At 34.5% G+C, this 16,379-nt stretch overlaps 2 protein-coding genes across 2 annotated transcripts; both read right to left on the minus strand.

Moving 5' to 3' along the window:
* Positions 1 to 1,776: 1,776 nt before the first annotated feature.
* LOC145576263 (FRIGIDA-like protein 4a) lies at positions 1,777 to 6,479 on the minus strand. Its single transcript, XM_081634046.1, has 4 exons — positions 5,594 to 6,479; positions 3,934 to 4,503; positions 2,748 to 2,917; positions 1,777 to 2,589 (listed from the first exon to the last, which is right to left on the minus strand). Exons 1-4 carry the CDS (start codon positions 6,255 to 6,257, stop codon positions 2,434 to 2,436), a joined length of 1,560 nt encoding a protein of 519 aa, XP_081490172.1. The 5' UTR covers positions 6,258 to 6,479; the 3' UTR covers positions 1,777 to 2,433.
* A 5,473-nt stretch (positions 6,480 to 11,952) lies between these two features.
* LOC145576264 (FRIGIDA-like protein 4a) lies at positions 11,953 to 15,196 on the minus strand. The gene is made up of 4 exons (XM_081634047.1): positions 14,711 to 15,196; positions 13,597 to 13,766; positions 12,336 to 12,867; positions 11,953 to 12,243 (listed from the first exon to the last, which is right to left on the minus strand). Exons 1-4 carry the CDS (start codon positions 15,183 to 15,185, stop codon positions 12,170 to 12,172), a joined length of 1,251 nt encoding a protein of 416 aa, XP_081490173.1. The 5' UTR covers positions 15,186 to 15,196; the 3' UTR covers positions 11,953 to 12,169.
* Positions 15,197 to 16,379: the final 1,183 nt, after the last annotated feature.

Genomic DNA, 16,379 nt, shown 5'->3' on the forward strand with positions numbered 1-16,379 from the left:
CCTCCATCTCTTCCTTCTCCCTCAAACTACACTTCTCTTCACGTACGACCACCTCCCGCTCTCGTCCCTTGACAACCCGCTCCCGCTCCCGCTCCTCCACCTTCTTTATCCTCTCCTCGACAACCTTAACCTTCTCGAACCCATCCTTAAACCTCCTCTCCAAAATCTCAACCGCCTTAACCCGATCTTGAATTGCTCTCTTCTCCAACTCAATCGACTCATACCAATCCTTAATCTGCTTCTCCCTCAATTCAACCCCTACGGTTCTTCTTTTCAACCAACTCTCATCGAACTCCAATTTCTTAACCCTAATCTCAACCCCCTTCTTGAAATTCTGAAGCGATGTTCGAGTAAACTGATTTTCTCTCTCCTTTGACTCCACCTCCTTGACTCGCTCCTCGATCGATTTGTTCACCTTTGCGAAAGATGCCTGCAATGTTCGCCATTGTTCTGAAAGAGCAAGCATTGAAAACGATTTCGGCTGGAAATCCTGAAACGTTTCGCCGAGTTTCAGCATTAACAGCTTCGCAACTCGAAGATCGTTCGTTGTTTGATTCGTAACAGACATTATTGTTGTTGTTCTTGAATTAACAAGAATAAAACCCCAAAATTCATCAAGAATTAAAAACGCTAGTTTTCTGCAATTGATCGTATATTTTTGTTTTAAGTGAGGATTTCAGATGGAAGGTAAGAGATATGGTGATATGTATAAGGAAGGAATAGTTATCCGTGAGAATCAAGTTTCCATTTTTAAGATTATTTTTTGGGTTTTATTTATGGAAAATGAAGAACAAATTTCCAAATTTTTACTCGGAGTATCAATTGGGGTTTTAATGTACTGATTTTCTGCTGGATTTAGCATAAGTTTGATTGATATAAGATTCTAAATGAAATTATGTTATTTCAAAATTCTATCCAAACTTATAGCTGAAATTTTTTGTAAGGGATTTTTAATTGTAATTTTTTTTGACGGGTTTTTAATTGTAAATTAGATAACCCGTATTAATATAAATTAATTTATTTAATTTATTTTTCTTACATTTATCTTATCTTAACTTTTTTTTAAAAAAATTTGTACTTGTATTTATCTAATTTTGTTTAAATTTTATTAGGGAGAAAAGCTATCCGAAATTATTTATTAAAAAAATAATAATAAAGTGAATAAAAATATGACACCGTCGTTGATTGATGTCGATTGTTAATATGGTGTAGTTATTGATCCAGGATCCCTCCTCAACTTAAAAACTAAGATTTTGTTCTTTTCACCTTTAAAATATCAATATAACTGAGAATTTCTGAGCAATTGGAAACAGCTCCGGCACCCGTTGAAATGATAAATAAGCTCTAATAATTAAGTAGACGTATTAGGCTCCTTCTTAAGAGAGTTCAAAAAAAAAAAAAAAAAGTTGCCTTCTTAAGAAACTAAGATTTTGTTCTTTTCAGTTTTCACCTTTAAAAAATCAATTTTAATTTGCATAAATAAGCTGTAATAAATATGCGTATTAAGTTCCTCTTAAGAATGCAAAATAAATGGGATAGATTTTTTTTTTTATTATTAGCAAAAAAAAAAAAAAAAAAAAAAAAAGAAAAAACACTTCGTGTACATATAATGAGTTTTAGCCTTTTAGGACTTTATTATCTACTTTGTTTGTTGACCTGATCTCTAAAATCAAAACTCAAAATAGTCCACACAAAGTAGGAATCTTAGTTCACTTTTTATACGGGTAAAGAAAAAAAAAAAATTCAGATCATACAAAAAAAAAATAATTGTTTAATGTGCAGTTTTTCAACATTTAAATATGATTAAGTCAAAGTTAGTCAAATCAGATAATTAGGTTTTGAAAAAAAATTCAAAATTGATAAGCAAAAATGAGGCGAATTAAACATAAACTTATATCGATATCATTGATATATATTCCCTCCTGCCTTCAACAAATACATACCCCATATTATAAAGTTTAGACCAACAAATTACATGGTTATATTATGGCAATGAAGAGGAGAAAAACAGAAATAATGGATGAGACTTTACTGGAGATTCTTGTTCGAGTACCGGTGAAATCAGCCCATCAATGTAAGCTCGCCTCGAGCGTTGGCTCGCCTTGACTTTAAGTTCTTACTTTGACACTGTAATAATGCATCACAAGATTCACAACATCAAGAAAATCATCTACAACTTGTCAATTGTTGTGTGAATAATAATTCCTCTAATACAACTTTTGAGGTCCAACCGTTACCTACGAACCACCCCTTTAATCCTTTAATTTCCTCAATCAACAATGTCATATGAGTATGCTATCATGTGAAGGATATACTCCGTCGTTAAATAGTATCAAACACCTTAACTAAGCAATCTTAGACTCCCCGGCTTCTTGGATAATCCTATTACTGAATTCAGCGGATGATTGCTACTTTGATTCTTCTTTACTGTCATTAGCTTTCAGCACTAGTCTTTCCTTCTATCTCCTTCTCTAATTGCTTTATGCGTAATTCCAGAGGAGCAGGTGAAAAACTGGACTCAATCTTGAAATTGGAAATGCAGTTGATTAAGACTCTGAGGGCAGATTTTTCCATGTTGACAGCATCATTCTGCAGCAAGTTTAAATTACAGGATCAATCAAAGATAAGGTTGAACGAACTTCAGCTTTGTATTCTGTAATAAATGGAAATCTTTTATTTACTAGTAAAAGGAGCAGTCAAGGAAGGAGCCGAAAAATATGAAAATAGAACGATTTTAGCAACAATACCTGAGCTCTGTCGCTATCTTTCTTGAGCATTTCCTGCACTCTCTTCTGGATGCACTCCAAATGAGCTTTCAGTAAAGGAACTGGTGGGAAAGCATCTTCAAGCTTGAATGCGCATATATACACAACTGCTCGAAGATGCTCGTCCCTCTTAATAAGAGATCGGATAAAACCTGTGCAAAGTAGAAAAAATTTGGTATGTACTCAGTGACTCGGATAACCACAGGCTTACATAAAAAGGTATCATGAAGTACTAAACTTCAGTAAGTTTAGTCCAAGTGAATGGGAAACAAGGAGGGTTAAGTGAAGTTTGCTATGATAATATTAATCAAATCTGTGAGTGAAAATTCAGACTTCATATTACATCCAGAAATGTTCAGCTGCAGTTAAAAAGAGACTATTATCATCGACGAAATACATGCTTATAAGGCAGATGAGACAAGTAATAAAACCTGCTTATCCAACCAACTGAACAACTTGGCTTAAATTAATTCATTAAAGCGAATTCTATAATGATATGATGTTTTTGTATAGGCAGAGTTGAGCGTGGAGCTATGGACTTCTATATTTACACAACACGGTGCTTCTAGGCAACTGCATGTCTGCATGGATATTCTGGATAAAATGACACATATTACAAGGCCAGGCTATTAACAATTGCTATCTGAACTAGATGAAGACATCAAAGATGATTGTAATAGATTTGGAGAAAGCTTAAATAGTTCATTTATTATAATTGCTTTTAGGCTTACAAGTGTATAAAGGTATACACAAGTATTTAAGTATATACAAAGGATGAAATGATAACAAGGGTAGAAGCAAGCTAGTCATTTACATAAGATATGTACGCCTAGTCCCAATATGCAAGGATGATTATTATCCTTATTAGATTAGATGCAGCTTCTTTTTCTCTAGAGGAAAAGTCCATCTCCAACTCATACAGCTTACAAAGTAAGTTAAATTCTATGAGTGAAATAGCCATCTCGCCAATGCATCATACTTCCATTGGAATACAAGCAATTAAAAAAGAGATGAGGGGTGGGGAGACAGAAATTACTGTAAATGCATATCAATCTTTCAAATGTAAATGACATTCGGGTCAATATGAGTATTTGTTACCCCTCTTACAATAGATGGGTTCTGAAACTTTTGACAGGAATAAAGCTGTAGTTTTATTAGTTCAACATACCTGGAATTTTCTTCTTCAATCCCAATATCCGACACAAATATGAGTCTTTCTCAGGCCAACGAACCTCACTCTCAGTATAGAAGTTCCCGAGAAGTGAAAAAAGTTCATCTTCATCATACGACTGTGCTAACTTGAATGAAGCTAAAAACTGCAGGAAGGCAAAAATCTCCATAAGCTGAGACCGAGTATAACCCTGCTTAGCGCTAAAATCTCTCCACATAGTACTGAACTTCATCGCATCATCTTTTATATGTAGCGTGATACTAGTGTTTAGTTTCATCAATGCTCCTGACAAAGCTATGCAACTAGCAAAGTAAACTTGTCTAGGCATATTTTCAGACTTAACCAGCTCGTAAAAACTTTGGATCACATTAAGAACAAGCTTTGCTGGATCAGGTGCCAACTGAAGAGAATCAGAAATCTTGCTAAGCATCATATGTATGTCCTTGTAATGCTTAATTAGGTAAGATCTCATGCCATTTGTGTCCATATTTCTGCACAACAATTGAAGCTCACTGCACGCCACTGGCTGAAGTTCTCTGGTTTTTGCTTGTGCAGAAGTTGTAACCTCTATGCAAGTAATAGAACAAAAGTAAGCATTAAAAGTTATACAAAGGGTGTCATGCCAAGAATATGTGCAAGTGAGAAGGTGTATGCAGGGAGAACCAGCTAGCTCTGGGTTCGAGGGGCATTAGTAGTGACAAAGTAGCAGTAAGCTCTTCAAGTTCTATTAAAATTGCCAAGGGGCAAAGGTATAGAAACCAAGTCTAAGGATCATCAGACACTCGAGGCAAAAAGAGCAAAGATAAATCAAAAGAACTCCAAAAGAGACCATGACAACTCCCAAACTAAGAAATCAAATGTAAAGATAGTGTGAATGTTAAAAAATGCATCTAGGAATCTAGGATCCTGTCTAAAATAACAACATAACCCATCAAAATCTAGAAAATTTTAGAACAGGCTTGTCAAGCAGGGCAGCTAACCTAGTATGATTTCTTCCTCTTATCTATCTTTCATCGGGAGAAAAGGAAGGGGGGAGGTCGCATCAATTTCTTACCAAACAGGATTACAGTAATAAGATCAGTTTCACATAGCTAGTTCAAACTGGCAAGTACCTCTAATCTCAGACATGTCAACTTACATAGACATTTCGGCATCATATATGATCTTCTCCCTTTGCCACAACCATTAAGGCATTAACATTGGCAGTTTTGCCATAAATCCAACCCAAGAGGATCAAAGCCAATTTAACTCGAATACATATGATCATATGAGCAATCGAGGATACCAATTAGCAAAATATGGTTAAGTCTAATCCGGGATCAAATCCCGTGAGCATCATTGCCATGTGTAGCTCTACAATCTATATAAATCAATAAATAAAAAAAAAAAAATATCAATTTTATTAGCAGCATCACAAAAAGGTCAAAATCACCACCATCATCAAGAAGTCAACAACCACCCATAGTCCATATTTGAATGTATGCAACTATGCATATATGCCTAAAAGGGCTAAAACCTTATTTAGTAAAAATGTAAACAAATCTTCCTCCATTAACTTTAACTGCATCAATAATTGAAAATCAGAACATACTTAAGATTAAAATATTAGCGTAAAAAAGGTAACTTTGTGATAAAAAAAATGCCAATTTTTCAATACCCTTGCTTTGCTTAGCCTTCAATTCCAGTAAAGCCTCCCTCAATTCTCTCTCCTCCATCTCCAGAACTTTGCGTCGCTCATCAAATTCCTTGAATTTCATCACCAAATCTTGGCTTCGTTCATTCAACACTTTCTCTCTGCAATCCAACACTCGACATCGTTCATCCATCTCATTTTCTCTCTCCTCCACCACTTTTCGACGCTCTTCAATCTCTCCCTCCATCACCCTTTTCTCCTCCATCATCGTCGCTTTCATTTCCGCCATTTCGCAACGTTTCACCTCCATTTCCTTGCTAAGTTCATCTGTTTCCGTCACTTTAACTTCAAAAGCGTGGATTTTTTCGTTCAATTGTTCTTCTCTCATCTGCACCTCTTTCAGCCTCTGGTTGACGGAATTCTCCAGCAATTCGACCTCTTCTAGGGAGAATTCGAGAGATTTTGCAGCTTCAAGGATTTCTCTCTCCTTTGACTCGATTAGTTTGACTCGGTCCGCCATTAATGTTTTGAGCAAGGAGAAGGAGTTCTGCAAGGTGCTCCATTGTTCGGAAAGAGGAGAAATGGAGGTTGCATGAGAGTGTAAATTCTCCATTGATGATGAATTCATGGAATTTCCAGAAAAATGACATTGGGAAAGTGAAGAAGCTTGATGATGATGAATATACATACACAGAGAGTGGGCAGGAATTAGGAACTAGGAAGGAAGACGAAGAGACGCAGTAAAATTTAAAGACGCAGTTGCTTTTCTTTAAATTTTACGGTTCCAAAATATTTTGGACACTTTATTGATTCCCAAATAGGAGCTGTCAAAAATTGATTGATCATATTAATTGAACGACTTCCGTAGAAATTGCTAATTTATAAATAAATTCCCTAATTACGTCGGTTTAAAAACTTATTTCCACGTTATTGTCCACGTAGGATAGGTACAAGGTTTTTTTTTTTTTTTTTTTTTTTTTTTTTTGGTTTTTAATTTCTAGTTCCTTTAGAACCACTAACACCATTAGCGGTTCTTAGACAGGGAGTATTTGAGCCTTTGTCCCCTTTTTGATGGTATTAAAGTGAATTTGGAGGTGCCTCTTAATAGTGTTAATGAGTCGGTAATGCATAACACCTCAGACGACTACCTTAATATGAAAACCAAATGTGAAGAATCTATAAATGGAGTATGTAGCAATTAATGGGAAAAATTCAAGCAGAATGGAGAAACAGCTCTGAGTAGTAGCGAGTAGGAGAACATGGTTTGAGGGTGGAGAGAAGGTAGGAGCAGGCCAGCAATTAAGAATTATTAAAAGAACCGCTATCATCGTTAGCGGTTCTTTAATGAACGAGAAATTTTTTTTAAAAAAAAAAAAACGAACCTTGTACCTATCCTACCATGGACAATAACGTGGGAATAAGTTTCTAAACTGACATACTTAGGGAATTAATTTATAAATAAGCAATTTCTACGGAAATCATATTAATTAATTGGACTTTCACCAAAAAAATTAAAATAAAATAAAATAATTGGACAAAAATTGAAGGGCCAATTGACTAGATTGGTAAATAAAAAAAATCTCTTGCGAAAATTTGATAAAAATAAATTCATTCCGGTGACAATTTAATAATAATAAAAAATAATCTTAGGCAACAATTGACCCCAAATAGAAAAACGGAAAAATACTCATGAATATCTTACTTATTTCCTTCGTGTTTTAATAAAGTGTTATACTTTGACTAGCATATAGTTTTAGTCAATTTAACTTAAATAAAATAAGAGGTAAGTGGAGTAGTCAAAGTGTTTGGGTGAATAATTTATTAAAAAATTACAATGAGAAAAAAGAATTAATACTCTCTGGCCTTTTATTAAGAGTTTGTATTTAATGTTAGGTAACTAAAATTAAGAGCATATGCCTAAAAAAAATAATAAAATAAAAATTAAGAGCATATATTCTATTGAGGCTGTCCCCATTGATATCAGATATCAACAAACCATGTTGATATCATGGCAATCTTGTAAATAATAGGTTTGCTTTTTGGAAAGTATTCATAAAATATTAGAAAGCTGAGTTAGACTCCGTTTTTTTCATTTCTTTTACAAAACGTGTTACGGATTTTCAATTGACGATAGGGTAACGACGTTTACTCTTTTACTTTACTCAAATCTGGGTTGGAGGAGAGAGAAAATCAAATCAAAAAACTTAATAAAAGAGAAAACAAAGATGATTATCAGAAATAATATTCAACAATCTGATAAATTGTTTCACCTCAATTTCTATGATTATCAGGAATAAAAAACATAAAATCCTAAATGCATCCACACTTACATTCCAATATTCCAGTACAAATCGATAATCATCAGAATATAGAACAATATCCAAATTCAATAATTTCAATTACCTAATTTTACGAAATCAAACTAACCGAAGCAGCCAAATCGTTGTTTTCCGACGATTCGGTTTAGGGCTCTACTTCAGAATCTGGTTTGGCAGGAGAATGGTCCAGTTCGTTTGTTGGGGCCGGTATCCGGTTCTAGTTAGGGTAATTGGTTCGGATGAAGGTGGTGAAGAGGTAGGAAGAAACCATCGGAGAAAAGCTCATCAGCTGATAAATAGAGTAGTACGTGCTTTGTGGGTCGAACTCGTATTCGAGAACTCAAATTCCGGGGAGTTTACTTCCTACGAAGGCGGCGGAGAGAATGATGAGGGGGAGGAGAGAGAGTGAGAGTTCTTGAAGGTCTGCGTTGGGTATCAAATGAGGGAAAATAATCTAATGATCGTTGACGTCAAATTTGGAGAAAACGGGAACTCATTACGGGAAGAGCTATGTAAACTGTGGAAATACCAATTTGCCCATCATTTAAATGGAAAATAGACTGAAATGCCCTTGATATTAACAATACAAGTTGATATCAGATATCAACTTGTATTTGCTCTATTCTATTAAAAGGGTATACTTTTTGACAATGTTATTATCTTTTTAATGATTTTTTTTCTAATTTACTTTTGACATTAATTTCAAATATTTTGTACTTCCTATTACTTCATATTAGTTTTAAGGAATCTACATTTTTTTTTAATATTGTAAAAAAAATCCAAATAGGCTCATTATAAAAGAACGGAGTGAATGAAAAAAAGTACTCGTAACGGGGAGCTTGGGTGGGGACAATAAAAGGAGAAAGATATAATATTAAAATGTAACTTTTTATCGAAAAAGATTGTGCAACACTTATTAAAACACTGTCAAATTTAATAAGTGTAACATTTATCAAAATATGGAGGGAACAACTTTTCTTGTGGTTGTAAATTTATATCTCCCATATATTTTTCCACTTAATTTTCCAATATTTTTTTTAGAGATACAAAAAGTTAAAGAAAAATATTTTAAAATTAATTTTCATTTAATTTTTCAACCCTTATCAACAAAATAAAGAGAGGGGGGGGGGTGGAAATAAAATTAGGCAATTCAGGAAATAGCAAAATAAGAAGGTTGGTCAAAATCGAAGTGAGTTGAAATAATTCCATATGAACAACGAACACAAGGCACATATGAGTAGTGGTGTCAATTTGGGTATTCGGGTCGGGTTTGATTAGGTTGTATCATATCTAATTTCAAACTTAAGTCATGTTAAATGGGTGAGATTTTAACACCACTAACATATGAGTGATGTGACCCCCCTTTTTTTTTTTTTTTTTCTTTTTGTGTGTGTTCTACCTAGTTTACCCTCTGGGCTAATTCGGATTCGAGGATCAGTTGTGGGTGGTTAGATTTCAGTCCCCTTCCAATTGTTGTTGTAGGAGATCAGACATGCGATCTACCTTCCATGTGTAGCCCCAATTACCACTACACCAACAGTCAATTGGTTGAGTGATATGACTAGGAATTGTAACGGATCAAATTCGGATCGGATGGCGCTAAATCTGAATCTGATCTGCTTTCTAATCGGATCACAGACTCGGATTCGAATTTGAATCCGATCTGACTCATTATTTTAGCATCCGAATCCGGTCCGTTATTCGGACATTCGATAAAATCCGCTTCGTTTATGTGATATACTATAAATTTCATATACTTTCTCTAATAAATTTCATATTTTACATCATATTGGTCGGAATTGGATCCGGAGTCGGATTTTGTGCAAGGTCCAAGTCTGATCCGCCTCTTATTTGGATCTAGACTACTTTTTAACGGATCTGTATCGGACTTTTTCCTTCAAATCGGATTGGATTCGAATCGAATTCGGATTAAATTGCCATCCCTAGATGTGACATATAACATAAATGGTTACTCTTATTAGTCGTATATGCTATGAGGCCTATGACCAAAACCAATTAGAGATAAATAAACAAGGTGTGTTTTAGAGAAATTCTGCTTCGATTGCCTTCGAATAGCTCTGTTCTTCAATGACTAATATTTTACATTGTAATAAATTGCTCTTTAATGAAATCACACTAGTACCAAAATACCAAATTACTTGTTCATTTATACCAACAAATATGCACTTCTCTTTGTAGAAAAAAAAAAAAAAAACTTTATGAGAATAACACCTCCTTAATATGCACTTTCCTAAAACAGAATATGTTCCACATGTCACCTTTTTCAAGTTCGACATGTCAACAATATGCGTCACATGTCATTATAAACATGACATGTCACTTTCACATGTATTAGGTTTGCATCTAAAAAATGCTTATAAAAAAACTTGAACTCAAGACCAACAAGTATTAAGTTAAAAGTCTTACCATCTTAGCCATTTATTAAATGTGTGTTTTTATTCAACAAAATTATAGTTAACTTACATAAGTTAATTTGTGTCTTATTATACTATTTGTTTCATTTATGTAATGATTGAGTTTGACAAATAAAAAATGTTTATAGCAAGACTTAAACTCGAAACCAATAAGTCTTATTATCTAAACAGTCGAATTTGATTAGCAAATTAAACAAGTACAAACTAGCAACTCGGGGCATCGCCCGGGCCACACACTAGTTGCAAATAAAATGACAAACTATTAGACCACCTTATTCGATTATTTCAAAAATAAGCTATCATCAACTTTGATACGGAGTAATAAGCTGAACTAATATAAAGAAAAAGCCTAAGAACTAGCTTTGCTGGAGTACATATATATGTCCTCTTAGTGCTTGAAAGCTTGATTAAGGGCTTATTCTAATTTATTGAATTGAATTGAACTGATTGGGACTGAACTGAACTAAATAAATCTAAAATGAATTAATTATGAGAAAAGGAAATTAGGAGCTGAATTAAACTAAAATGAACTGAACAGAAATTAAGCTGAACAGAACAGACCTTAAGTAAGATCTCATATTCTCATGCCTTTAGTATCACTGGATGTGGCTATCTGGTTTTCGAATGTGTCAAATTGTAAGCTAAGCTATATGCAGGTAAATAGGTAATGATAGATCAAGAATACAACTTCAATAATAATAACAACAAAGCCTTAATCCCAAAATGTTTCGAGGTTAGCTAACATGAATAAAGCTATAGTGAGCATTAAAAATTATACATAGTACTGTCCTAGAGAGTGCCAAGAAAAAAAGATTTATGCATCATGTAATGATAGAATAGCAGCAGTAAGCGCTTAAAGTTGTATGAGTACTTCGTATTAAAAGTGCCAAAGAAAAAAAATATAGAAACCAAGTCCAAGGTTTATCAAACCTTCAAGACAATAAGAACAAATTAAACCTAAAGAACTCCAAAAGACCATGAGAACAACCAGATTAAGAAGCCTAATGTAAGATAAACATAAACAAATTTGGTAAAATAAAATACCAACATGACTCGTCAAAATGTAGAACAAAGCTAATGTATCTCATAGTAGTATTTGGCAGTCCAGTAGAAGTCAATCAAGAATATCGACGAAGGACACACACATGCTCATGTTTCAACATAGTATTATGCTCGTAGGTTGTGTTAGTAGTTTGCTACAATGTTGTTGCTGTATGTGCTAAGCCATTAGACCCATTAGCGAGATAATTTAGGAGGGTAAAACAAAAACTCTTGTAGAGGCGCAGTAGGACGAAAGAAAATCTAAGAACATGCTTGTTGAAAAGGACAGCTAACCTATTAGGCTAGTACCATTTCTTCCTTCTATCTTACATTGCGGGAAGGGGTGAGGATGCATTTCCAGGCGAACGAAGGGAGCTCCCGAACCACTTACTATATATAGAAATGGAGGGAACTTCCAACAAATTTTACCACTCACCAGGAGAAATGTTCAGCAACTTTTGACAATCCTTCATACCTGGCTGTTAACAATAATTACAATAAATAATGTCCATTCCGAGCAAGAAACAAAAAGTCAATGAATGATTTACACACGTTGCCTTCTGTTCACGAGGAATATATACAGATACCAAATGCAACAGACTTCAGAAATTTCAAGTACTGCCTACGTATGAACTTGTTATTCACACTTAACATTCACAGGTTGTTACTTTACCTAAATTTGTGCACATCTGGTATCTTTGAAAGGTCAATAATCTGGCACGACTAGACATTCGAAGTACTTAAAACAACATCGCATTTAGTTAGCATGATCAGGTTTCTATGCACAAAATAATCATCTGCTCAACTTATCTGCTGTAGAAATTTGCTTGCACTGCAATGGAATCACTGTCTCGTGCTGTTCTCTGAGTTTGACTCCTAGCTGTGAATATAGAGTAAATCAAAGAAATGATAAGAGGTCTAGCACTGAAACAAAAGTGCGGGTGAGAGCTGCAATATAGATGATTGCCTTACCGTTATAAACCAATGTAGGCATGCCAACAGGGTAACTTCCAGAAACTAACCCACCTGTTCTTGTATTATATGGAACATTGGACATGGTATTCAAGGGACGAAGATGATAGCTATGCCAAGTAACAGGCAGATATCGATGTTGCCAAAAAGGATATCCATAGGGCCAGATATTGGCAGGCTGTCTAAGAAGTATAGGATTATGAGGAGTTAACTCATGACGAGCAACTGCCCTAGGACGCTTTTTTTGTTCAGCAGACTGTACAGAGACTGCAGGGCGTTTCTTCTCAGTAAGGGAGTCAGAGGGAAGAGTTGTATTATTTGTTTCCATCTCCTCTACATCTGTCTTTTCTAAGTCTGAACACTTCTTTATTGTAAACGAACATGCATTGGTCTTTCGTTTTACCCTTTCCTCTTCCAACTGCTCAATGCGCAATTCAAGAGAATCGGGGGAATGATGGGAATCGAGCTTGAAGTAGGAAATACAGTTCACAACTTCTTTGAGGGCAGTTAATTCTATATCAGAAGCATCATCCTGCAAAAGAGTCCAAGTCATGAAAAGAGAAGCACCAAGGGAATGGCAAACCAAATAAATGAAATTCTAGTTTTGAGGTTTTGCATCATTGCATGGGTTGTGTACTTATGTACATGTTCATGTGTAACAGACATAAGTCTCCAGACATTTAGATAGGCAGGCCCTTCACTGAATCTCAAGGCCTCAGAAAAATATGCAAAGTGACTATAGCTGTACATATGTTCAAACTAATAGGGTAGTATTCAATTGAAGAGTAAGTCATGCAATCTAGGGTATCATAAAATTATGTATATACTTTGCATAAAAAAAAAAAGAAAAAAAAAAAGAAAAAACCTATGGCTGGATTTAAGCAACCCATTATGGCACACATGCAGTACAAAAGGAAATTTGAATCAGGAACAAACGACATAGTACCAGGTCACTAAAAAAACACACAGTAAATAATTTTTTTTACCCAATTATACCTAACATGGCTTGAGGAAACACACCTAAATCATGTCTAAACCAACAGGATTACGAATGATACTATACCACAACCTGCTGGATTTCAATAAAGAGAACCTACGATATACTAGACAGTAGACACACAGCATGTAAATTGTTGTTATTGCATAAATGTATTAGTGAGTTGTTCCAAGTTTGGCATGAGTAAATAAAAAGATTACCTATAGTTTTTATTATTATTATTATTAATTTTTTTTTTTTTTTTTTAAATAATGATAAATGTACCTGAGCTGTTCTGCTGCCACTGTTGAGTATCTTCTTAACTCTCTTGTGGATGTTCGCTAAATGGGTTCTCAATAGTGGAGCTATTGGGAAAGCATCTTCCATATTATGTGCACATACATACCTCACTGCTTGCAGCTGTTCATCTCTCAAAATAAGAGATTGGACAAGGTCTGTATAATGAACAAAAGAATTTGATCTCTAGTCAAATAACCTAAGACAAAGTCGATATGAGATAACCTGGGACATGTTCACAAGACAATTGACAATATTACCAACATACTTTATTCCAGACGAGCAGGAAAAAACACTAATAAACCATCTAGGGCCAGAGCACAAAAAAGGAAAGCAGCTCAAATCAAACACACTAATGATAAGGAAGACAAGGAATCATAGACAGCCAAAGATCCTAGAGCTAGAAATATCTCTGCATTAGCCCCTTCAGCTACAGTTCACCAGTCAGATGCACTTGTCTTAACTACTAATTTAATTGAAGATTTGAAAGTACTCCCATGCTACAGAAGTTAGCATGATAATAAAGAGGGAAGAGTGATAAACCGATGAACCAGTATATTATTCCATAGAAAAGAACAATTCACTAAAGCAGATCCTAAAATGATGAATATACAAAATTTCAACAGCTATTATGTACAAAGCCCTTTATTTTTTATTTTATCACTATTTCTCAAGTCTCAAATAAATTTGATGAATTCAAGAGAGTAGACATACAATTTAGTCTATATGGTGTACGTTTTTGCAGTACATAAGGCACGGAACCAATCTATTCCTCTACTCTTTTTTGAATATGAAGGTCAAAGCAAATACCACATATATAATATGCAAGTCCTTTGTACCACTATTCCTCAGGCCCCTAGAAAAGTAGATTAATCAACTAGACTAGAATTACAATTTGGCTTACTATGGTGGAGACATGTCAGTAAATAATTTACAAACCCATTATATTGAACCACTTCAACAAATTTATGGAGTAGCAATATCAAAACGCGTAATTACACTGATTTTCATGCATGATTCTTTTACCAGAAGAAAAGGTAAATACGAAGTATTAATGAATAAAATAAACTTGGGTATTAAGAGAAATAAGAGTTTCAAATACCTGGAATCTTTACTGTCAGTCCCAATGCATCGCATAAATATGAATTCTTCTCAGGTTGATAAACCTCCCTCTGATCGTAAAAGGTTACAAAAAGTGAAAGGAGATCATCTACCTGGTAGAACTCTGCTAGCTTGTATGAGGCTACATACTGCAAAAAGCCAAAATTCTCCAAAGAAATATCATCCTGCTTCAGCATCATCTTCCAAATGTCAGCAAATTCTCTGGCTTCATCTTTTACATGCGAGGATATATCAGCCCTTAGTTTCATTAACTGGACTAACAGAAATATGCAGCCTTTTGTAAAATCTTTCACTGGAACCTCTTCCAACTCCAACTCATAGAAACTTTGAATCACATCTAACACAAGCTTTGCTGAATCTGATGCCAAACAAAGAGAATCTAAAAGCTTATCCTCCGACACATCATACTCCTTGACATGCTGAATAATATAAGATCTTACACCTTTCATGTCCATGTTTTTGCATAGCAATTTTATGTCATCGGACAACCTGATGGATGATGAAGCAACATAACTTGTTAAAGTCTCTGGCAAAGGCTCTTTAGTTTCAACTTGTACTGAAGTGGAGCTTCCTAAAAAGTAAACATGAAGCAAAAATTAAGATTCAGTCTGAGACTATTTTAGATTCTCAGAAGAATCGGATAGAAAACTGAAATTCAAAAGATAATGTGAGCAAACTAAGATTAGAGGAGATCTAAAAGATGGCAACAACTGCAGTCTTAAGTACAAAATATTATATCATTCATACATTTTCAGTAGCACAAAATATTAAGGGAAGCAAGAATGCAGAACAGAGAAAAATACAATCTTTAAATTGAATATATCCAAGGGTACTATTGTACAGAAAAATGCTCAGAATGGTACAAGTAGCTAACCAGCTAATACATAGAAATCATTTAATATGAAGGAAACAGATTCCTCAATATTCTGTACAAAGTACTGCCCATGAGCTAAGCATAATAAATTGATGTCTAGAATGCATTGGAAGTTGGAAAACAACTTAGAGACTACTTTAGAGAGCCAACAATTGGCTTAACTACCTAGACAGATTATTTGGGCTATCTTTGATATCAAACTCTTATGAACATGGTATTGGTTTCAAATTAAATTTCTTGCTGTTACAAAATTAGTTTTCTTTTTTTGAACTATCATAGTCCAAGAATATTATTAGACAGGCCAAACATAAAACAAGTAATTTTCACTAAAGGCTACACCCATTTCAAAGATAGCATCAGCATCAAAACAGGGCGCTTTGACTACTTTCACCCCTCGTGGTAGTGCCACTACCACTTCACTAGAGTTACAATTTATCCATGATGACACATATTATAAATTTAGTACTATTTCATTTACAGTACTCCCTCCGTCACCAAAACTTCGACCCTTTTGGGTTGATTTCGCGGTTATTGAAAAACTTAAATAAAAAGAAATAAAACGTATTGGAAAGATAAATTTACATGGGGTTTGTAAAAAAGTAGAGAGATAAAGTATTAAAAATATATGGAAAAAAAAAAATTTACATGAAGAAGCTAATTTTGCACAAATATTGTTGTAAATTGGTGGGTATTTTAATGCAAATGGGTCGATCATTTCGGGACTAAAATTAGGCCAAAAGGGTCGAAGTTTTGGGGACGGGGGGAGTATAATAGA

Source organism: Chenopodium album, chromosome 13 (assembly GCF_948465745.1).
Source record: "Chenopodium album chromosome 13, dcCheAlbu1.1, whole genome shotgun sequence".
Taxonomy (NCBI): Eukaryota; Viridiplantae; Streptophyta; class Magnoliopsida; order Caryophyllales; family Amaranthaceae; genus Chenopodium; species Chenopodium album.